This window comes from Anneissia japonica, unplaced genomic scaffold (genome assembly GCF_011630105.1).
Source record: "Anneissia japonica isolate Jap-2015-1 unplaced genomic scaffold, ASM1163010v1 scaffold288080_len124612_cov161, whole genome shotgun sequence".
Lineage (NCBI taxonomy): Eukaryota > Metazoa > Echinodermata > Crinoidea > Comatulida > Comatulidae > Anneissia > Anneissia japonica.
The window spans coordinates 83,673-107,184 of NW_022754353.1; the positions used below are offsets into that span (position 1 = coordinate 83,673).

The following is a 23,512-nucleotide window of genomic DNA, read 5'->3' on the forward strand; positions in this document are numbered from 1 at the left end:
GAGTCTCCTTTATTTGTTTCTTTTTTAGCTTACCTAATAATAACAAATGAAAATATAATATTAAAATCAAATTAATTAATCAATGATAGCCAACGTCTCGAGATGTGCTCCTCGTGCGACTGGATCACTAAGACTATTCTAGCTGCTGCGAGGAGAAGATACAATACAAGTCTTACCGCTGGAATCTGAGTGACATTACGAAGTATCTGCTTAGTGTATTAATATTATTTGTAATTTTGATACAAATGCATATTCAGACGTGCCCATTGAGGTTTGTAATATTATGGATTTACTTTAGATAGAATTCGTTTTATAAATTACAGAACACTGTTATACATTAGCTAAGCACCCTAGTCCAAGTCCCAAGAAGTCAAGATGATGATGATGCTGCGTTGTCTGTGCAGGGAAATGTTTGGTCTGTGTTTGGGTAGGTAGGTCCTAGGAGTAATACCGTGGACAAATAAGAATAAGAAGATTCTGCAAGCACATAGGCCCTAAGAAGAATCAATTATTCCGTTAAGTACTCTGTGTAAGCAAGTCTCGTAAATGCTCTTTTTAATTAATAATAATTAATTATAATTCCCCCTTCCCCATCGCTTTTGGTAATTACAGGGAGTTGTTATCACTATAACGGAGATTCACTATAACAACTCCCTGGTCCTGGTAATTATAATTATAGCCTGGTACACTGCTCAACCAACAATGGGCAGGCAACCATTGGGTGAAGTTTGACTGAGGCTCTTTGTTTGTATGGTACAGTATGAAATGACAATGATGACAAAAGCGACAACGAAAGTGGGATGGTTCAAATAAATAATGATAATTTTTGTTTTATAAATATCATTACTTAATTATTAATTGATATTAATTACTATGGTCAATGGTTGTGCATTCGTCTGCGCTTTCCAGGACAACAAAAAAAGGGGAAAAAAAACTATTACTGTATTGATAATAGGCCTAATCTATATAATAATTATTGGAATCCAGTTTAACAATTTTACGTTATAAATATATTATAATGATAGAATAACAGTTTACAAAATAATTTTTGTAGAACTATACACCGTAAATACTAATTTATATTTCAGAACTAAATAAAATTGCTGCAAGGTTGTTTAATTTTCTGACATACCTAAACACAATGCTTGTGAAAGTAATGTTTTTTATTTCCTAAATATATTAATATTATTAATAATTATCAATTAATAAATAAAATTTTTTTCCTTATTGTTATTAATAATAATAATAATATCCTGGGTCATCTTTGGATTTTTTCCAAGCATTTTTTTTCTGTTGGTTATAATACAGGAACTTGATGATAGACGTCAAAGAGTATAGAATTGCTGATTTTGTATGCATGCTATGGAACGTTACGTAAAAGTACTGCCACAAGATAGGGGGCGCCCTATTAGAATTCGATTAGAGTTCGATCGAAACTCGTCTTTTAAGGACATGCCCCTTTATGGCAGTACTTTTTGAAATAGTATTACGTTCCAACAAAACCACATAAGTCGGACCTCATGTAGTATTATAGTCTTTTTAGATGTCATCAACATATCACTATCATTATTGTTAATATTTACAGCTCAAAAATATTAAAAATACTGATTTTTTTATACCGAAGGAATACCGTATATTCTCACAATAAAGTGATCAGAATATAAAACGACCACCAAGTTTGAGAAGATTTTTGGGCGATTTTTGTATGTCGGGCATATAAAATGACTCCTTTTCTTTTTTTTTTTTGCTGCAATTTACGGTCTTGATACTGCATCTATAGCTAAAAACAGTCAAAAGTAAGGGTTATCTTCCAAGTAATAACATTTTAAGGGCTTTTAAATGTTCATCTAAAATCTAATTTTCCTGCATTTAAAATTATGTTCATTCAAACAGAAATAGCTTCATTTCAGTAGTAAATTTGTGTGTTACGAATGATCCGCACAAAGACAAACATAATTTTTAAAATTAAAAAAATGCGTATGTTATATAGACGACCCCTGTATTTATCTTTTCTATTTTAAGCCTCGTCTTGTATGCAAGAATATACAGTATGTTAACAGAAGGGGGCTTTAAGTCTTTATCTGGTTGATTATAATTAGTGGAATTTTTATAGAAACAAACTATTATATATATATTATTTTTCCAGCAAGCCTACTAATATTAAGGTCCTATAGAATCTGTGATCAAACTTATGCACATTGTGAACTAGTAAATTAAAAATTATTGATTTAGCATCCAATTTCATTATTTGAAAAAGGTGGATTAATTTCAACATCATGAATATTAAATATTGAACTGTGTATACAAGCATCAAGAAAATCAATTTGAAGCACAGTTTGGAATTTAAGTATTAACAAGACTTTATATTTATTTCTGTAGAATTGGAAACTTAAGCTTAGATCGAGACTCAACAATCGGTGGCATTTACAGTAGCACTCTGTGAAGAGATATAAGACGTTCACATGAAATGGATCTTTGTGAATGGTTCGTTTATTAATCATGTGATCGCAACAGTGAATTTTAGTAAGACCCTGTATGTGAATGATTGATTATTCACGTCAGTGTCAGCTAGACCATCATCGATGGAAGCTTGTTATCAAGTATTTTGCGAGACCAATTCTACACAATTCATCAATTTCACACTAACATATCATTTGAGGATTGTACTATTGTGATTGGTTGAGGATGGGTGGAGTTGTTTGCTTAGCAACCTTACTGGTGCTTTTAACCAGAGCTCAGGCTATTGAGTATGGAGGGTACAGTTATGCCAGGTCTGACGAAGATGGAAGGTTGGCAGGAGATGTCCAGAATTGGGCCATACTAATTCAAAATTATATTCTTCAAGTAAGTCTTTTAAAATATATTTATTTTATTTGTAATTTATTTTTTTGTAATTTATTCATTTTGGAACCATCATAATTTGGAGAATGTTGATGATTAATTCCTAACGATATTATGTGTAGATTATTCATTTTAGATTGATTTATTATTATTTATTTTGTTTTATTCCAAAATATGTTGGCGATGGTCAGTAAAGAAGAAAATTAGTTCTTATTTCCAAAGGGATTCACCTACAACCATTTAAAAGTAATGCTGCTATTTTACAATGATTATGTTTATGATAATTATCAGTTTTCAAACATTTTGATTATAAATGTACTTTTTGTGATGATATTTAATATAAATGGATAAAAAATATTTGTTTTGAAGTCATGAACCACTATTAAATTGTAATTTTGTTTTGTTGACTGAATTGGAAATTTATAGTCATTCAAAATGAAATCAGCTGTCATGCATTAAAGTATAAATGTATAATAATTATTATTTTATTTACATATTGTAGGTTACAAGTGATGGATTACAAACTCAATGGACTCAGAAGTTTTATGATCTTGCAAATTATACAATTGACATTAAAAATGGAAGTAAAACAATTGAAAAAGTACAAGGAATTCTGGGAGATTATTTCACAAAGAAAGAAGAGGCGGCAAAGGTGAGTTTGAACTATCTGTTTAAGCATTAAACATTTAATTATTGACCTAATTATTCCTATAATTACAGTAGGATAATTAAAATATAGGGGGGAGTGGGGTAAACAAAATTTACAAAAATGTCCATATAATTCTATAAATCTTTATCCAAGAAATTATAACTACAGTAGAAGCACATACTGTACATATGTGTCATAGATACAGCCAAAAATGTTTTTAGATTTGTTGATGATTGCTCGTATAATTGACATAGGAACGCCCCTCAGGTATTCTGACTTATCCCAACTATGGGGTTAACTGAAACATGGCATGGAGTTAGTTAAAACATAGTGTTGGAATAGTATTAAAACATTTAAATAACAAACTTTTAAAACTAACTAGGTCATGTATTAGAGCAATAAAGGTGTTTTATGGGTTTAAAACATGCTATAAATGCAGTTATGTTCAAAATAGGTCTGCAGCAATACATTCCATCTGAGTCTAGGTGGGTCTCCAATGCATTTAGTTGTGTTGGAGAACTATTTAGGGAAATTCAAGGATGGGTGGTGGTTGCAAGACATGAGGGTGGTTTGATAGACAAAGGGGATTTGCCCAAACTATAAAAACCCCCCTGGCTATGGGCCTATATTTTATACCAAACAGAGCATTTATTAAAATATATAGTTAGCCTTATTTTGTAGCTTTGTACTAGGCCTAAAATACTCATAAACTATTCAACCTAATCTATGAACGTCAAGATATTACAAAATTTGTTAATTATGAAAAATATACTTAGAAATTTAAAAAAACACATATACCTCCCCCAAATTAACAGTGTTGTAGCACCAGTCCTATGAATGGCTGCAGTGGTATATCTAGGGGAGGGTGTGTGGCACGCCCCTCCCCCCAAATTACCCGCGCACCCTCAGTTGCCCTCCTCCCCCCCCAAAAAAAAAATCATTGTCAAGTAGTTAAAAATCAAATAAAATCACCATATTTTGCAAATTAGCACCCCTCAACTGATCATCGAGCCACCCCCAACTTCTTCGCGCCCCCCATCAGCTCCCCCACTAACAAATATATTTTACGTATGTCCCAAAATGTCAATGTTTCAACAAACCCCACTCTCCCATATCATCATCCTTTTAATCCATGACCTAATTAATTCATTAATCATTTATAACCTAGTATAGTTGATTAATATTATAATTAATCACTCAAAAGTTGTGCAATTAAATGTTCGGAAATCCAGAACATTTTTAAACATTTATTATCTACAATTAATTTTATGCCGCAACGTAGATACTAATGAGTCTTGATCTCTAGGAATTTGTCATTAGAAATTTAAGCTATGTGAAATTGTTGTGCCTCAAGGAAGATACTATTGAGTGAGTTCACATATTACAGTTTCAGTGTGACCTATATCTTCACAAACATACCAACTATTCAACATATTATTTAACTTAACCAATCAAACAACTTAAAATTGTTTTGCTCAATGGTGTGATAGATACTATATTTTTAGTGACATAATATTTTTAGTATCCAATTTATAACACTGTAATTTCTCCCTATTTTGGAACAATAAAAGTTCTTGAATCACTTAACATTGAAAAGGAGCGAAACACCACATCAGAGATGCTGTTTAGTGATCATAACTGCAGACTGTTGATAAATTGGTTCCACCAAGTGGGTTAAAATACTAAAAATGACCATTAATTTCAATTGGAATAGGGTTCAGCCCTGTATTCTCAATGTTTGCACCAATTTCCCCCCCACCCCCTTCCAGGCTGGAACCAGACTATGCCCCTGTTTAAATAAATATAGATTCTTTTGTAGTCCTATCCCTTACATTTCAAACATTGACTAACACCACAACATAGACACTGGTTTGTGTTGAAATAATTATAATGTTCAGTAACTACAATTAGTAACACTTGACTAGCATGTCACATAACTGATTTAGTGTAGTGAAGTAATTACAGTACTGTTTCCAGTAGACCAGTCTATAATAGTATTAACATATTATTGACTGTTGGGCAACATCAATACCATTTAGTGTTGACCTTTTCAATACTTCACCTAGTGCATGTTATTCTGTAAATCAGAAATTGTTACCTGAAAATATATCCAAATCCATGACTTAAGATTTTTTTTTTCATTTTAGGCAACTATTATGGTTATTTTTAATATTCTGTGTATTTTTGATAATTATATTCATTTTAGAATCTGTTTATTGATTTTATTTATTTATTTAATTTATTGTATAATAGTCTGGGTACACAAGTACAATAAAATTTCAAAACATTACATTTAAAAACCAAGATTGAAAAAAGAGCACAAAAGAAAAATAAAAGACTGCCATAGCCCAGGAGTAACCAAAAAGCACTTGCTAATAGTAAAGGTCTCTAATAGACTGTTGCTGTACAGTAAAACAGGAAACCTTTATATTCAGTAAAAAAAATTATTTATTATCCTGAAGTGTGGAGTTATCAATTGATATTTGTTCAATATTAATGGAACTATATATTTTTATTTGGCCTATACAAACAGGTTAAAATAAATGTAGAATATTTTCAAGTTAACCTAGATATTTTGAAATTAACAAAAATAATCATACTTAAATGTATATTTTTCTATCTTGTTTCTGAATAGAGGATTGTTAAGGAAATTGCAAGTCTTCACAGCAAATTTCATGCCAACAATACATATGAGCACCTCTCAGAGGTTAAGTCTGATGAATATAAGGATGCAGATATCCCAAAACTCTTGCCCAAACCCCTAGTGTTCAACCCGTAAGTACATGGAGTTCCTTATTCCTATACCACACTGTTCTGCATTGTTCTATGGTAACATTTAAAAAATGTTCTAACATAATCACAACAAGGTCATCTTTACATAGATGCCAAGTTAGATCAATTTCCAGGCGGTAGATTTTGTTTTAGGAACAACTCCCCCCTAGTGGTCGTGGGCATGCCAGTTACGAAATGTTCAGTTACGAAGCGCTATAAGCAACTCTCCGTGCAATAAGTCAATCATCCCCCCAAGTAAAGCTTGCATAGAACCAAACCCAAGCAAAGTGTGCTAACTTAACTAATGCAATATAGCAGTAGAAAAATAATAAAACAAGCAAAACAATAAACAAATACGATCTAAGCAAGTGCTTTGTTTTCCCCTGGTTGTTGGGTCCACATGCTTAAGTGTTGCGGCCATATTGGCGCGGTAGCAGGCAACCCCACCAGGTACCCGTTTATATTCCTGGGTGGAGAGAAGCAACGTAGATAAAGTGCCTTGCTCAAGGACACTTGTAGCGAAGGGCACAGTGAGGGATTGAAACCCCGACCATTAGGGTAGCCATCATGTAGTCAGTTAGGTAACATGAGGTCAGTGATGATGACTTAACCCAATTCACTTACATAAAATTTTCACGCATCTCATGCAAGGGATAATTGAGTGCATGTCAGTTGAAGGAGAGAGAGAATAATCCATAACTCGGAGTAACATTGTGCTGAATTGCATATGGGCATGGTCCGCGACTTCCTAGCAGCCGTACTTATGTTCAAATCATCCCACAATGACAGGTGCTGAAGTGAACCATAGCATCGGGGTAACCCCCTTAAGTTCCTAACGGAGAACACTTGGTTATACCAACCCTGGGCGAGGAGCAGCTAGCACAGCGCCGATATTGGCTGTAGTTAGCAGTGCTACTGCCTTACTGCTCGAGGACTTTAAAAATAAGCACTAACTTAATTAGCTCAGTAATTGGAAGCCAGTACATTTTCTTATGTGTGGGACTAAAGTGTTCCATCACTGTATGGATATTTTTGACAATTTTTTTTCAATTTATATATTTACTGTAAATCCATTTATACATTTATTTCTTCTGTATTTTTCAGTTATTTTAAACAGAATGTAAGTATGACAAAGAGTACTGTGAAAATATCAGATGAAGTGCCTCGAGACGACAACAACACCATTCAGACAATCCTTATGTTCCAGGGATTAAATAAAGTGTTTACAGAGAACTCAAAGAAAGATCCTTTACTACGGTAAATATCTTGGTAGTTCCAGTAAGTTTCTAGTGGCCATTATAAGCCAGAACTACTGTGTTCATCTGGAGTGTTGATGCTACTCAGAATAAAACTATGCATTCTTGGTCTTGTATACATCTTCTTAGGTTTTTGTGACTATAGATCACCTCAAGCTAGCCCAACTATACAAAAGGACCCATTTTAAATACCATATTTATTCCAAAAATGCCCTTCAAACACCCTAATACAGTACTGTAAGTCATTTTCATATGGATTATCCTTTATAATGCTATGTTATATGTTTCATTTGTTCAAGTAAAGACATACCAAATAATAATTATAATTGTTGGCAGTTGGTAATGTCTTTAGATGTGATGACATATGTTGTCATTCAGGTGTTACCTACCCTGGTTTTAGAACCAATTCAGCCTATTTCTTTTCAGATGGCAATATATTGGATCTGTCATCCGTGTATTTACCTACACAAGCTTGACTGCCAATTCGTCCTATTTCTTTTCAGATGGCAATATTTTGGATCTTCTGAGGGTATGGTGTGGACCTTCCCAGGACGTGAATGGGATACAAATTTCGCTGGTTTTTACAATGACTACGACCCAAGAGTACGGCCTTGGTACATCGCAGCTACGAGTGGACCCAAGGATGTAGTTATTATAATGGACTGCAGGTGAGTTGTCATTTTGATTTAATTTTTTTTTGTCTAGTCCTTTTCTAGAGGCTCATTGCCCATGGACTGTTCCGCTAAGCCACACCTGAGATACAAAAATTGGACAAAATAAGCTTAAAGCTTACAATGATTGATAAAGGCCTTAGCTGGAAAGTTGGAACCATAACACACTGTATATTACAAAGTGGTCAATGCCCTTTTTTTCTTCAAAAACTTAAGTCTTTTTAATGTAAGTCATGATGCATTACTGCTAATTTTTTGTTAGTGTAATTCAGGGTTTGCAAATTTGACAGAATATAATAAAAAGTAAACTCAGAAATGTAATAAAATATGTTTGTAAAATAATAGGTAAGACGATAGATTATCCTGATGCCCTATACCATGTGAATGTAACAAAGATACTGGATAGAATAATTAAAAAGATACTGTACCTCACATCCACTTACTGTAACAGCTGTTTTGTGACCAATAACTCTGGGAGATTCCGTCCGTTGTAAAACAAATCAGTATATGAATTTCTTTGTTAGCATTGCTATACACATTAACAACTTAAACTTCCATAGATAATGCAATACAGTACTGATCACGCATGTGCAAATACAGTAATTAACAGGTGCAATAGAACTTTTTTTTGTATTTATTTTCATGTATCAATGTCTAACTAATCTTGTATTTTATGTATTTGCTGGTAACTTATAGTAGCTTTTGTTTGTTGTTCTTTATCAAGATTGTAATTTCATACAGTAAAACCTCGAATTGAAGCCCAGTGGGCTTAATCTTGAGATGAATCCTATCTCATATTGAAGCCCCCTCTTTAGCTTGCAAAATTAGCCTCGAAAAGAAGCCCATCTCGAAAAGAGGCCCATGGCCTTCAAGATAGCAAGGCTTCTTTTCGAGATAGTACAGTACATACATACACTGTACAGAAAACAAAATAAATTAATACAAGCTTGGTTTATACAGTAGTTTAGGTGATTTAATGCAAGTTAAATACACTCCATGATACAGACTGATGTTACAGTGGCCTTATTTATTGTTTTAGAGTACAAATTCTCAAAATTTACAGCATTCATTTTGAAAAGAAGCCTCCCTATTTACTTTGCAATTGTAGCCTCAAAAAGAAGCACATCTCGAAAAAAATCCTATCAAAAGCCCAAGGCTTCAATTTGAGATTTTACAGTAGTTCACTTGTTTGGAATGACAGTAAATAAAGTTTATCTTATCTTAGTTCGTAATACATGTGTGTTGTGTGACATTTGTAGTAGAATGTAAACAACAGCCTTTAAATAACAAAGGCATCAAATTTATTACTTCAGTGACTTTCTGAACCATTGTCAATTTGTTTTGCCCCTCTTTGGTAAAAAAAATATTTTGAAATACGCTGAACCTAGATTTTGGATTGTTCGGTCTTGGCAACTCAAATTTTTCCATTTGACCTACTAACAACTAACATATAAATTGAATAGGTAATTAGAAAATATGTAAGTATATACAGTAGTTCTATAATTTATGAAATCAAATGGGATACGATAAAGACAATCACTATAGTTAATTAAATCTATTGAAATTTTATCGCCTTCTGTAGTACGCAGTTGGGCAGTTTTCTATTTTAAATATATTTTCTACTATTGATCATTGTGTGTATTCCCTATTCTAATTTCTTATGTTGAATCCCAAAATGTATCTCTTATTTCTGTAGCTATTCCATGAATGGCAAGAAATTTGAAATCACCAAACAAGTGGTAAGCGCCGTTCTGAGCACGCTCACTAAGCAAGACTACGTGAATGTAATTTGTGCACGAGCTAGCCATTGGGATGAAGTGGGAAAGTAAGTCTATACAAGGATTTAGCACAGTCTAAACTTGATGATTTTGATTGTTTAATTTTGTACTAGTAGGATGTGGGTGTTATAATATTGTTAGATATGTGATGGTCTTACACTGCATAACAAGAATATTTATAATACTCTGGGAGGGGAGAGATAAGAGATCTCCCAAAAATCGCGGGTTTCTCCCGATTTTTTAGGCTGTCTCCCTTCCAGATTTTTATTAATTTTCTCCCGATTTTTTGGTGGTTTATGTCCTACATTCTCTTACACTGCATAACAAGAATATTTATAAATACTCTGGGAGGGGAGAGATCAGAGATCCCAAGTTTCCCAAAAATCGCGCATTTCTCCCAATTTTTTAGGCTGTCTCCCTTCCAGATTTTTATTAATTTTCTCACGATTTAAAAAAAAAAAATGTAATTTTCACGATGTCATTGACCAATGAAACAAAATTTATTATCTTAAGCCAATATATTATGGCACTCGCTCAGCCATATAAATGCCATAAGCTAGATCAGGGAGTTGTTATTTAAGTTGTTTATCTAAATAACAGCTCCATATGGCAAGGCTAAGGCCTAGATCTGTGGTAGACTCGCCTTGTTTATCCTTCATGTTAAGATGGCTGATGAGATGGCTGCCAGCTGAGTTAATAAATTTAAACAAATGAACGAAATCAGAAATCACACGGATGGATGGATAGGGCCCCAAGTTTTTTCCGCGATGATTTTGAACTTGGAGAATCGGTGCATAAAAAATACTTTTTTTCGTTTAATAACAATATTAAAAAATCATAGTTAATAGGTTTTGGTACTAAGCCGTCTTCCGAAAAATGAAGTTTATTTTAACATCGATCCTGAAATACATGTAGGCCTAGGCTAGGCTCTATCTGCACTGCAGGGGTGTGTGTTTTGGGTGGGTGCCTGTGTGTGTGTGGTGGTCTTGACTCTGCGGCCTTGGGCCTGGTTATGCACGTTATTGAGCCTTGCGAGGCAGGATTTAACGTTTTTTCATGGCATTATGTACCAGTTATTATAGGCTAGACATATATAAATGCTGACTTAAAACATGTAGTATAATTTAAAATATATGTTTTTAATTTCACGGCAAGTTGCAGTTACTTTGCTAGAATTCTATGTTCTTTGAAGAGATGTAGTAAATCAGCCTTAGCCTCTCATATGCCAAGCATGAACCAGGCCTTGTTGACTGCTGCCAAGAGCGCTCTACTAGCAGAATGCTAAATAAATATTATTAATATTTATAAATTTATATTTTAGGGCAACTGCAATGTGTAAACAAATGTAAAATTGTTTAATAAAAGTATACAAATTGATGAAAACAGTTTGTTTCCTTCTTTTTGTGTAACACTTCCATGTTGTCCGCGCGTTTTAAGGCGTCACAACGGGTCGCTACAGGCGGCAATCGCTTCACGAAAAATCTCCCTATTTTTTGCTTTTCCAACTTGGGTTCTCTGAGAGATGTTTTATTGTGAATATTTTGGTACTCAGCGGTGGTGCCAGAGTTAGCCCTGGAGGTCTGATTTCTATGATGGGGGTGTTGATTTCCCCCTACAAGGAGACCGATTCCCTCTACGAGATCATAAGTGGGCAGGACCAGGGGCAGCACCCGTTATTGTAGGTTCATGGGGGAGAAGGCCCAGAAAAGACAACTTAGGAATTTGAAAGGCTTATTTAATCGATTTTAAAATCTCACAATATGCAAAAATTACATGAAATTGTTTCTCCTCCTAAACGAATTGTGTGTTTCTCCCTTGTGGAGATACCAGCTCTCCCAATAGGGGGGAGCCATGTTCCCCTGCTCCCCTCCCCACTGGCGCCACCACGTTGGTACAGTATATATGATGCAATGTGGATGAGGCATCACCTAGTGATTGCTTGCATAGATGAGGCTTGTATATGTACCTTCTTTAGCTTACTTTATTTTAGAAAAAAATTTTTTTTTTAAAGTGACACTTACCCGAGAGAGGTGCTTATTTAATTTTGCAGATGGCATTATTACAACACTGAAGTATTGAGCTGTAAAGATGATCGGCTAGTGCCTGCATCCACCGCTCATCGAAAAGACCTCAATGAAAAGACAGGCAACCTGATACCAGGAGGAACTAGTGAGCTTAAGTTAGTATAATTGAATACTATAATGTGGTTTTTTTGTTTGTTTTTTTTTTAAATGTTTTTACTCCATTATATTAATATTATGCAAACAACCCCTTGTTTGGGGCACTATTTTGGCCGTGAAGCAAGGGAAAATGTATGTTTTAACTCTACAGCCAACCCCTGTTTAGGGCACATCCCTATAATAATAAGGGGATGCATTTTTGGTCCCAAACAGGGGCAGATTTTGAGGGGGTGGGGGCGCCTGTGATGCGCGCCCGCCCTTTTATCACCAAAAAAAAAATTTTTTTTTTTTTTTTTTTTTTGGAGATAATTGAATGGATACTCAATTCCATAGAAAGGTTGATTCTATGTCACATTGCGCAATGGATAGCTACAAAGAAAATTTAAGTAAGTAAAAGTAGGCATATTGCTTCTAAATATTAGATGACTTTCTTTGTTGTAAGATGCCCTATAAGAGCTTTTAAGGGTGTACCATTTCAAAAAATCTTCCTATTTTGGGAGGGGGGGGCGCTCCCAAACACCCACCCCCCTCGGTGCATCGTACCTCGGATGGTAGTCCATCTTTACTTTGCCGCCCCCCCCCACTTTTTGCTAAATCCTGTATCCACCCCTGCCAAAAGTGTCGCTTTAAAGGGTTGTACTATATTTCAATATCTTCGAGTAGAGCGGTCAGCTGAGAGGTATTGTTCCTGCTTCCTGTGCTGAAGACCCTGGTTTCAAGCCCTGCCAGCGTTGGGTTTTACTTGGAGTCTGATCACTTACTGTATCTCCTCGAATAACCCTTATAATTGAGAGTTGTGGGTTAAAGGCAATGTTGGTATGCGTATATGTCTGTTATATGTTGCAGTTAAGGTGGGTGGCACTGCACTGTGCCTGCCGGAAGGCCCCGGCCCTAATTTCTGATATCCAATTTGAATGAGAGCCGATAAAGAATATCATTATTATTATTATATTATTACTTTATGATAAGTTGATTTCTGCTCTTAATATGTTATATATTTTTTATTAAAGGAAGGGTTTTGAGAAGGCCTTTGAACTTTTGAATGGCCCATCACGAACCGGTTGTCAAACACTGATTGTTCTTATTACTGATGGTCTGGATACGGATGGTGAAAGTGTAAGATGCGGGCCAGGTAATTCCTATAATTAACATTGATATTAACCAAGGCACTTAATAATGAATTCATGAATATATTATAATCGGAATGATTTTTTACCCTACCTGACATGGTATCGTACTACTGAATACTCAGTACGTTCCTAAATACTTGCGAAAAAAATCTTACTAGTGATTTAATTGGGAATTGAACCCACGACTGTTAGATAACTCCTGTAGCCTGGTGTCATAGCCACTTGAGCACGAAGCTTGTGCAGGGTGGCTAGTCTTGAAGTATATTACAATCAGAATCAAAATGCCAATCTCAATTCCATTGTTTAATATAGTTTTAGGAGTGTATATCCTGAAGCCTGTATACACATTTTTATATACCGTATTTATTTGAATAAACATCCGGTTTTCAATAAATGCCCCCTCGAATAAACACCCCCTGTAGAACCTCATTTGGACTAAATGCCTCCCCTATTTTTTCCTCGAATAAATGTCCCCTAAGTGAGTAAACAAATCAAATGGAAGAAATATTCACAACACATTCTATTAATGTTCTGCTTCAGTAGAATTACATTTTCTCTAACCTGTTGGGATCAATAAGTGAAATTAATTTGAGTATATATATATATGTTTAACACCAAAAGAATACACTCCTCCCTCAAACAAACGCCTCCCTTGAATAAATGCCCCCCACAAACACCCTTCACAAAAATAACGTATTGACCAGAAAATAATGTTGGAAAAAGTGTCGAGCATCTGTAATTAATTTTAATTCCCATTGCAATCCATGTGTATACAATCCATGGGATCGAGGTCACAATCAGAATGACCCATGTAAACAGAATCAATTAACACCAGCATATGTATTTATGCATAGTCTACAATTGGCCACCTTTTACTTTTATCTGTTTTCTATTTCACTATTTCTTTAAAAAATTAAATATAGATGCTGTATTAGTAAGAAACCTTTGTACTAACAGAAATATTATGAAATATTTGAAACAATTATTCATGTTCAGGTTACTACACAAGAAGTGGTTACGTTCCTGGTCCAATTTGTCGCTACAACTGGACAAAAGTGTTTGATTTTGTTTCTGTAATGAATAAAGATATGAGTCCAAGGGTAAGTATTGACATCTTCTTTTATAATCAATACTTTATAATCAATATGCTAATTAAACAAGTATACTAAATAATTAATTACTAATTTGTTAATGATATAGATTGTATGACTGTCATTCCTCACACCTTGTGAAATGTGTATTTAATTATGCTAACTAAAGAATTATGCTAATTAATAATGAATATGTTAATTATGTAGTTGGTATGACTGTTATTCCTCACACCTTGTGACTTCAGAGATGGCAAACCTTGAATTTTATCCTGTCTGGTGTAATGTTTGGCTACATGACCATAACTAATTATAATTATATGATACAATTAATATTGTCAGTCCCAGAGATTTATGATTTTATAAACATAATTTTTATTATTGAATAAGTCATAATATTAATAAGATATGAAGTCATTAATGATTTTTTAATTTATTCATGATCAGTTATTTATAATTCATTTTTATAATTTAATAAATTATGTTAATTATGTAATTTTTTTTATTAGATATGAAATAATTAATGATTTTTTTTTTTATTATTCTCAGACTAGAATTTTTAGCTATTTAACAAAGGCAGATGGAGAGGAGTTTCCTGGTAAATTAGCGTGCGACAACGGAGGTCACATGCAGAAGCTGGAGGATGGTACCAACCTCATCTCCCAAATGAGTGATTACTTTGATTTCCTTGTTACCAACTCTGTCACCCAAGAGGGCCTTTGGACTGCCCCTTATCTGGATGCATGGGGGCTGGGTTTAATGGTGACCTATGCGATACCTGTTGTTAGCACATCTAGTAAAAAGTGAGTTTGTAGAATACATTGTGGTGATTAGTATTGTATTATAACGTTTCCATTAATGAAAACGTTAACGAAAATTTAAATATTCCAATGGTGAATATTATGGAATATAAAATACATACTCAAAAATTAAAGAAATATAAGACATTTATCTACCTGATTAATCAGTATTTTTTGGGTTTTTCTTGTAGGTTGTTAGGAGTAGTTGGCATCGATGCAACCCTAGATGAGATCGAGAATTTGATCGTTAGTGAGAAGTGGGGATCAGTGTATGCATTCCTCATCAATAAGGAGGGAGAAACCATTTTTCATCCTCTTCTAAAACCCAGTAGTAAAGTGAGGAACAACTTTTATACATTTTTTGACTATGTAATGTATTGGAGGCATCACGCATGTCACCAAGACAAGTTTTATGGTCGAAGGCACATAAACTTTTTCCCATTCCTTTAAGGTCATGTGATTAAGTTATTCATATCAGGTGATCAAATCTTGATTATGTCTGTTGTAAATTCCTGTGGTTGATTTATATGGAAATTACTGATAACAGGATTTTAATTATTTCAGTTATCAGATGATCCGATATTTATCACAATATCAAAGTTAGAACAACGTGATGGAAAACCGGAGAATTTCAGTATCGTAGAAAATAACATGAAGGCGGGCAAAAGTGGATTCACATACATCAAGAATGCGGTCAGGGGAGTACCTAAGGTAATGAATTTATCACATGAGTACCAAAAGTACATAAAATGAAGGATAAAACTGAAGAATATAACAGCAAGGATATGTAATTACCAATTATATAAGTAAGTCTTCTTCACACTTTCATGAGTTGTCCTTGGTGTTTACACTGAATAAATCCAATCCAATCCAATCCATTCTTAATTAGAGTTTCATACTCTGGATAAAACATATTAAATTGTTCTTTCGATTGTATGAAAGTGTCTACAGCTTACCATGTATAATATCACATGTTATCATCATAATCATTATTAACATTATTGTTTGTATAGTCATTATTATTACAATAATTAATATTATTGGTTGACCACACCACCTAGTCCTGCAGAATATAACCTCCTTACAGTTAATTTCACGGTTTAACCCTCATGTGTGGGGATCAACTCCACACTCTAACTTTCGCTCAACAGACTGTAAATGATGATGATGATGACAATGATGATGAAATTTTTATATAAATTTTTGTTGTTTATTTAGGGTGATTTTTCAGATGGAGTAAAGGTTTTTATTATGCCTGCAACTTACTACTACACATCACTCAACCAATCTGAATACTCATTTGCCTTCAGTTTGGCTGACACAGACTCAGTAAGTACATATAAATATTTTTCTAAATCGAGTGATTGACTTGATTGAGTTGATTAACCTCTTCGAACCATTAGATAGCTTTAGTCGTCATCTGATACCGTGGTGAGATTGATCCATGGGTTGCTTTATTATTTATTAATGTGTTGATGAAAATTTGCATATACTGGACACCAGTTTCAGAATGACCGTGCATTTTTTTTTCTAGACATTTCGCCGTTCAAATGAACCGCAAGATAAATCATCCCTACCGATGAGTGTCTTTAACATTTTGACAGAGTACAACAGTCCATTGGCAAAGGAACGTTTAAATAAGAATGGTTCTGGTACGATAATACTTTTTAATTCCAAACTATGTGTTACCTGGTAGTTGATCTTCTGTTTGGTTTCATTTATTTGTATTAAAAAACAACATTGAAATGCTGGAAAAAACAATCTGAATTTACATTATGAAAGAAATTTCCAATAATAATTTATAAAAATTGCTAGTAGTAATAATAATGATAATAAAAATAATAATAATATTTATTCATAAAGCAAAAAAAAAAAAACAATATCCATTCTAATGATTACAGGCACATACAATATTTTAAACAATTAAAGTACAATTATATCAGATATATTGCATTAAAACTTTATTAGCATTAAAACAACTTTACTTAACATTAAATATAAGAATACATTTGATATATTTCTGTTAAACCTATGTGCAATTTTCTTTGTTGATTGCATACTTTTTGATGGAGCGAAGGTTGTTATATTTCCTCTTGTAACTTCATGGTACTTCGCAATACATTGAAAAAATGCATTGGGAAAATAGGGAGCGTTCAAAAATACTACTAGGCTAAGATCAATAACATAGTGATGTCACTTGAAATCAGTAGGACAATGAGGGCATTGGGTTCCCATTGTCGTCTGAATTCTAAAGTGCTCTTTGGCTTAAATATATGCTGTACAGAGAACACATGTTGTTTACAGAAAATTGAGTGGAGCTAATAAACATGATGTTACCGTTGATATACAGTAAAGTGGCTGTACTCCCTCTCTTTCATCTTGTAGATTTGTACAAGGAGATGGAGATAAAGTATGATGAGCCTAAATATAAGGGACTGACAGTGACTTACAAACATTCCTCAGTAAAATTTGCGCCAAAATGTTACTGTAACCCAAACAAGTTTATCTTTGATGATGACCTCGCCATGAAGACTGTGATGGCGCATGAATTCATGAATGGTGATGACAATCCTGGTTGTCCAAATGGAACCTTTGAAAAGAACATCAAGTAAATTTTTTTCCCCATTATAGTGTATTTCTGACATTAAATTTTCTTTCCATATTACTCAGTTATTTTCACATTACTTAATTTTCCCTCATTCCTCAATTCTTTATTTGCAACTATATTCATTTTTTTCTCCCACATCAACAATTCTCCACTCAATTACACCAAGTACTTTTAACTGTTAACAGGATTTTCAATTGTTAAAATGCATATTCTTTCAGTTGTATTCAAAACAAAAAAATTCTACTTAAGCACAATCATATATTTTACTCATACCTTACATTTTTCCACCCATTTTCTTAAATAATCATTTGCTTAAAATGATATCAAATATTTAGTTTTATGTATACACAATTTAAAATCTTACAGAGCTGATGTCTTGATAACGTCTCAAATTGAAGCAATCTGGAAAAAGCGCAACTTTGACCTTTTAAAAGATGTAAAGTGGACATATATTGGGTGTCGAAGTGGAGTGTTCAGGACATACCCAGGTCATAGGTCAAGTCGCCCATACGACCCAACGAAGTAGGTCAATTTGACTCTTTTTAAAGAAACATTTCACTTTGGTACAAACTGTTAAGTACATTAAAACATACATACTGATCATGGCCCAATTGTGGCAAAATTGCTTAGACTTTTACAATTTGACTGGCCACTGTGTTACAGTGATTAAGTTCACTTTTAATGGCATTTATTCAGATGTTTTATGTGTAATTTGGTAAGTTAAACAATAATTATGAAATATAATTAAACTAATTGTCAACACTTAAAATATTTTATAATTAAGACATTATCATCATCTTTATCATTACCATCACACTATTATTAGCCATTTTCAACCTATTGTATGGTGAATGCCTTTCCAATCAGGCCTGTCTCTAAGATGATACCATTTTTTTATTTTGTCCTTTCCTTAATAGTTTTGCTAACAAATTTGCATCATTCATTTTTTTATCAACTACAGTACTTCATCCCCACCATTAATGCCAACATCATTATACAGTACATCATCATCGTTGGAATCCCTATAAAAATGCTGCAATGTAGGTGGTCCTATGATGTCTTTATTGCAGACCACCAGGGTATGAACATACTTAAAATTGTAAATAGTCAAGATATCAATATATTGTGCTTCAGATTATAGACAATTTATGGCAACACCTTACTTCAAATTATATTTTAGACGGCCGTGGTATCACCGTGTAATTGTAAGTCCACACAAGACCTCAATCTCTACAGCATATATGGATGCCGCTGGAGCCGGCAAAATCATTAGTATCTCCCAGGCCATCTTTGAAGGCATGCAGACCCGGAACAAATCAGAATGCGAAGGAAATGAGGGAGGACTTATCATTGGAGGATGTGTCTGCACTCATGATTCCGATTGTGCATCATGTAAGTTAGGTTTTTTTGTTTTTGAGAGTAATGCCCATGCAAACTAGTTTCTGGATTGTATTGGATAAAATTAATCAATCATAGCACCCCCAACCAACCCTCCTCCACCAATTCTTGTGAAGATTGAGCTATTAGCTGTAATTAAAGAGGATATAGAACTGCAAGAGGTCCGACTGCCCTGATTTTGTATGCACGCAATGAAACGTTAAAAAAGTACTACCACGAGATTGGGGCCCTATTTACGTATGCCTTTTACATTCTTCTGAAAGACACCCTCTAGTTCGTGATAGTACTTTTTTGAGATAGGATTGTGTTACAATGAAGCTGCAAGAGTCAGATCTTTTGCAGTTCTACTTTAGTGCATGAATGAGTAAAAGTGAATGATACATAAATGAATGAGTACATTTTATAAGTTTAACCTCAAAAATAATTTTTTTATCAGCTCGATGCTACGTTAGTGATGCTCCGAGTTACACAGACAGGTCACGACCACGCTGTGCCATGGAGCGAGTGGAAGCTGTCACCTCGCTCGATATTCTCTATAACGATTTCCACAATGCTGTCTATGAACGAATGGAAGCTACAGACAACAAGCACTCGTGTGATCAGGAATATCTATGTCCAGATGGAGAACCAGGCTGCCAAACAAGGTAACTACCAGATGATCCCACCAGATGATCCCATTAGATGATCCCTATAAAGAGTTTTGATCAGACAACTTAATCATTATTTAACTATGAACACAATTATACTTTAACCAGAAAATTACATTGAGGGTAATGGAGGAATCAAAAACGTTATTGCAAATCTTCAGCCTAGGTAGGCACATAGAATTTAAATCAACATGTTTCTGTTTTCAGGTGCTATTTGTTTGATAAGAATGCAAACATCGTGATCGACTACGATTTCTTGAAGGCAACGGCATTAGATGAACGTAAATACAAACGTGTTTCCCTCGGCAAGAAGGAAGGTGAAGTGATGCATGAGTTAATCTACAAACACCAATTTTTTGTACGTAAAGAGCAAATTGATTTTCAGGGATCGTGCAGCGTGTCTCCGTACGCCCCAAAGGTAAATAATATCAAGAAATTATGAAGGGTGCCCCTATACTTAACTAGGCTGCCATGCCAGTGCAGTTTTTTAACTGTAGAGTTTTTTTATATTTTTTATCTTCATCTATTTGGAAGTTGATAATTTAGCTACTATGTATTTTCACTACAATGTATTTTATATTATAAAGTAAATTAACTGTCACTACTTTCTTGTTTCAGGTAAGCCTTGAAGGCATTCCTATGACTCCTGGGGAGCTGGACAACTACTACAAAAACAAGGGGCCAACCCCCTCCTTCTCCAACTCATTTGGTTGCATCCAAGATGTAGTGGGCTACCAAGCAAACGATAGTGTTATAGGTAGGTGCAAAAAATTCTTCATAAAATTGAATGAATCTATAAAGGGCTCTCTCCACACAACATTCTAATGTAATTAATAATGGGAAAAAAAACTTGTTGATTTTCAGAGACTAATGGTATCATAACTGGAAATGTGTCTGGTCCATGCAAATCAGGTTTCTACTACGTGTCATCATTGCCCAAGACCAATTTGTATTTACTTGTGATTGAGAATTGGCGAAACACCAAGGAACGTCACAATTACTTCAATTTCAACTGTAAAATAACCAACTCGTAAGTTTTTCTTTTTATCATAAAAAAAAAACATTAGAAATTACTTATGATTTTAACTGAAAGATCCACATGTTTATAAAACAATAATTAAAAAGGTAAAAGATCTAAAAAGAAATTGGCCGGGACCAACATTGTGTACAAGACGTGGGAGCTCGTGCCAAAGACTGTTGATCTCAAATTTGGACTTGTGTCACACACAAGATGTAAGTACCCAAATTAGACATGGTTGAACCGACTAATCAGCCTATATATGTACAAAACAAGTAATATTTCCCTAGGCTCAATTTACTTGATTGATTCTGTATCTAATTACCTGAGAGATAGATGGCTTTATGACCCAGAAAGAAAAGGCCCTATTATAATTGAACATAAAATATATAAATAATATTTAAATATACCGTAAATGAATTAGCGTTACACTAAAGCTGATTATTTTTGCTAAGCGCCGCTCTCGAATAAGTGCCGCAGTGCTTAATGAAGAGTATAATATTAGCCTGTGTGTAATGAAACACTTTGAGAAGCAGGGTTTTATATACAATGTATACAGTGTTAAAATAAATAAATAACACAATAAATTTATTTAAGATGACTAGGAATTATGATAGGCCTACCGATATACAGGAATAAGTGAGATAGGTAACCTGAGAAAGGGCATGGAAAGCACCTCACCAATATTTTTTATAAGCGCCGCTCTCAAATAAGCGCCGCACTGAAGCCTCCAAAAACTTTATAAGGCACAATAGACACACTAATCAGTTACTGCAACTGAAGTTTTTCTAAAAACATTTTTAACATGATCAGCAAAGTTGTAATGATTTCCAGGGGTTTGCTTCTAAGCAAATAACAATTATTTTCTATTTCTAGCATTGCTGGTACTGGGGCTTTCCGCATCGTCAACGGAACGTGTGCCCACAACGACGAAAAAAGAAGTTTAGCGCAGCAGGATAAATGTCCCAGGATAAATGATATTGACATACCATGCTTTTATAATGGTGCAGACACAATTAAAAAAACATTATTTCTGTTGCTGTTTTTAGCATCAATTAGCTGGTATTTATAAATGTTCATCAGTGTGTTTGATTTATCTTTATTTATTTCATTTAATATTGGTCCAAAGGGACATCTGTGCATTAATATAAAATTCATTAATTACTAGTCTCAATTAAATTATCTGAACGGATTACACCATCTTAATAATGTATTTTTAGGGATTACTTGTTACAAGTAAAATATTTTTAGAGATTACTGATTGTAGATAACGCATCAAAAGAGATGCCTGTTCTTATTCTACAATCTGTGTGGTGCAAGTGCATACTCTCCATTTTTGGAAGGCGGTCTTAAGATCTTTTTAAGTGATATCAGCTTTTATATATACAAAAAAAAATCATTCAGATAATTACAATATACAGTATGATGTCAACTTGATAAAAGCAAAATGGTAATCATAGTGCAATTAATAGCAATGAAATCAGTATTAGCAATATACTACTACATTTTATATGAAATTTTAAGATTCAGAATTGGTAGGTAGGTGGTGACTGTCTGAATTAAGGGAGAGATGATGTGCTGAATGTTTGGATTTGTGGGGTAGGATAGTGGGTGGGGTGATAAATCTTTGAATTTAATTAGGGTTATACAATTTTGCCTGGCTGTGCATAATGCTAAAGTTTGTTCTAATTTTAGTCGCTGTAAGCGCTCTTTTTGGTCAAAAATATACTTGGGTTTACAGAGCACATACAGTATGAGTAAGTGTTTATTTATCTGTAAAATTCATTCTATTAACAGATTTAGAAAAAAAACTCTTAGGTATTACTATCATTATAAATATAATAAAATAGAAACTAAAAATTGCATGTGAATTTTACAAAAAGTATTCTTTTTTACATTTTTTGTATTTTTGAGATTTTCCCCAATACTATCCACACTGCCTCTCATCTAGCCTTCTTTTGACCTTTGACATAATCACCTGATTTTAAAACTACTGGAATTATGTTAATGTCTTTTGTAAGTAGTATAAATTTGTTACAAATTGAATTGTCCCATTTAATGTATCTCTTTTAAAGAATGTGGAGACCAAGTGAATTTCTTCTCTATACAGGACTATGTGGAGTGTAAAATTTGAGGATCATAAATATGCAATGTTTAGACATACTGTATAATGTAGTTTAGATGAGATGTACATACACACACACACCTGTCTCTTATACACATCTAGATGTGTATAAGAGACAGGGATATAGAACCTCAGACGGCCAGAAATTGAGGCTTGTCATCCCATAACCAGCATACTGTTGCTAAATGAGTAATTAACATAATAATGTCAATATATATATATACATAATATATATATATTAACATAATAATGTCATATATATATATACATACATATATATGTGTGTGTGTGTAATATGTATGTAAATACATATGTAAATATATATATATATTTATATTATACATATACAAATATATGAGGCTTGTCATCCCATAACCAACATACTGTCGCTAAATGAGTAATTATCATAAGAATGTGGCAGTGTGTATACATTAGTACAGCAAAGCTGAAATATAGCCATGACTTGGCAAAAGTAAGTTGATTCCAGTAAATGACCTATCATTTTAAAGCATATAATGTGGAGAATATGAATATATTAAAAAGTCAATTTT

The 23,512-nt window shown here is 33.8% G+C and overlaps 1 protein-coding gene across 3 annotated transcripts; it reads left to right on the plus strand.

Moving 5' to 3' along the window:
• Positions 1-138: 138 nt before the first annotated feature.
• On the plus strand, positions 139-23,036 carry LOC117123197 (voltage-dependent calcium channel subunit alpha-2/delta-1-like). 3 transcript variants are annotated; one of them, XM_033269046.1, is made up of 23 exons: positions 139-271; positions 2,380-2,844; positions 3,344-3,493; positions 6,126-6,265; positions 7,367-7,519; positions 8,022-8,186; positions 9,886-10,014; positions 12,018-12,146; positions 13,158-13,279; positions 14,274-14,377; positions 14,915-15,168; positions 15,357-15,501; positions 15,730-15,876; positions 16,384-16,494; positions 16,700-16,817; positions 17,551-17,773; positions 18,140-18,295; positions 18,954-19,165; positions 19,608-19,815; positions 20,026-20,236; positions 20,437-20,575; positions 20,683-20,848; positions 21,713-23,036. In XM_033269046.1, exons 2-23 carry the CDS (start codon positions 2,686-2,688, stop codon positions 21,906-21,908), a joined length of 3,537 nt encoding a protein of 1,178 aa, XP_033124937.1. In that variant the 5' UTR covers positions 139-271; positions 2,380-2,685; the 3' UTR covers positions 21,909-23,036. The 3 variants fall into 3 exon arrangements, with proteins under 3 accessions (XP_033124937.1, XP_033124939.1, XP_033124938.1); XM_033269048.1 differs by lacking the exon at positions 139-271 and adding an exon at positions 307-427; XM_033269047.1 differs by lacking the exon at positions 139-271 and adding an exon at positions 444-529.
• The last annotated feature ends 476 nt before the right edge of the window (positions 23,037-23,512 follow it).

Coding starts and splice junctions, on each gene's coding strand:
- LOC117123197 (XM_033269046.1), top strand. CDS start 2,686: ATGGGTGGAGTTGTTTGCTTAGCAACCTTACTGGTGCTTTTAACCAGA. Junction 15,169..15,356: donor GTTAGCACATCTAGTAAAAA/GTGAGTTTGTAG, acceptor TTTTTCTTGTAG/GTTGTTAGGAGTAGTTGGCA. Junction 16,818..17,550: donor TTTAAATAAGAATGGTTCTG/GTACGATAATAC, acceptor TTCATCTTGTAG/ATTTGTACAAGGAGATGGAG.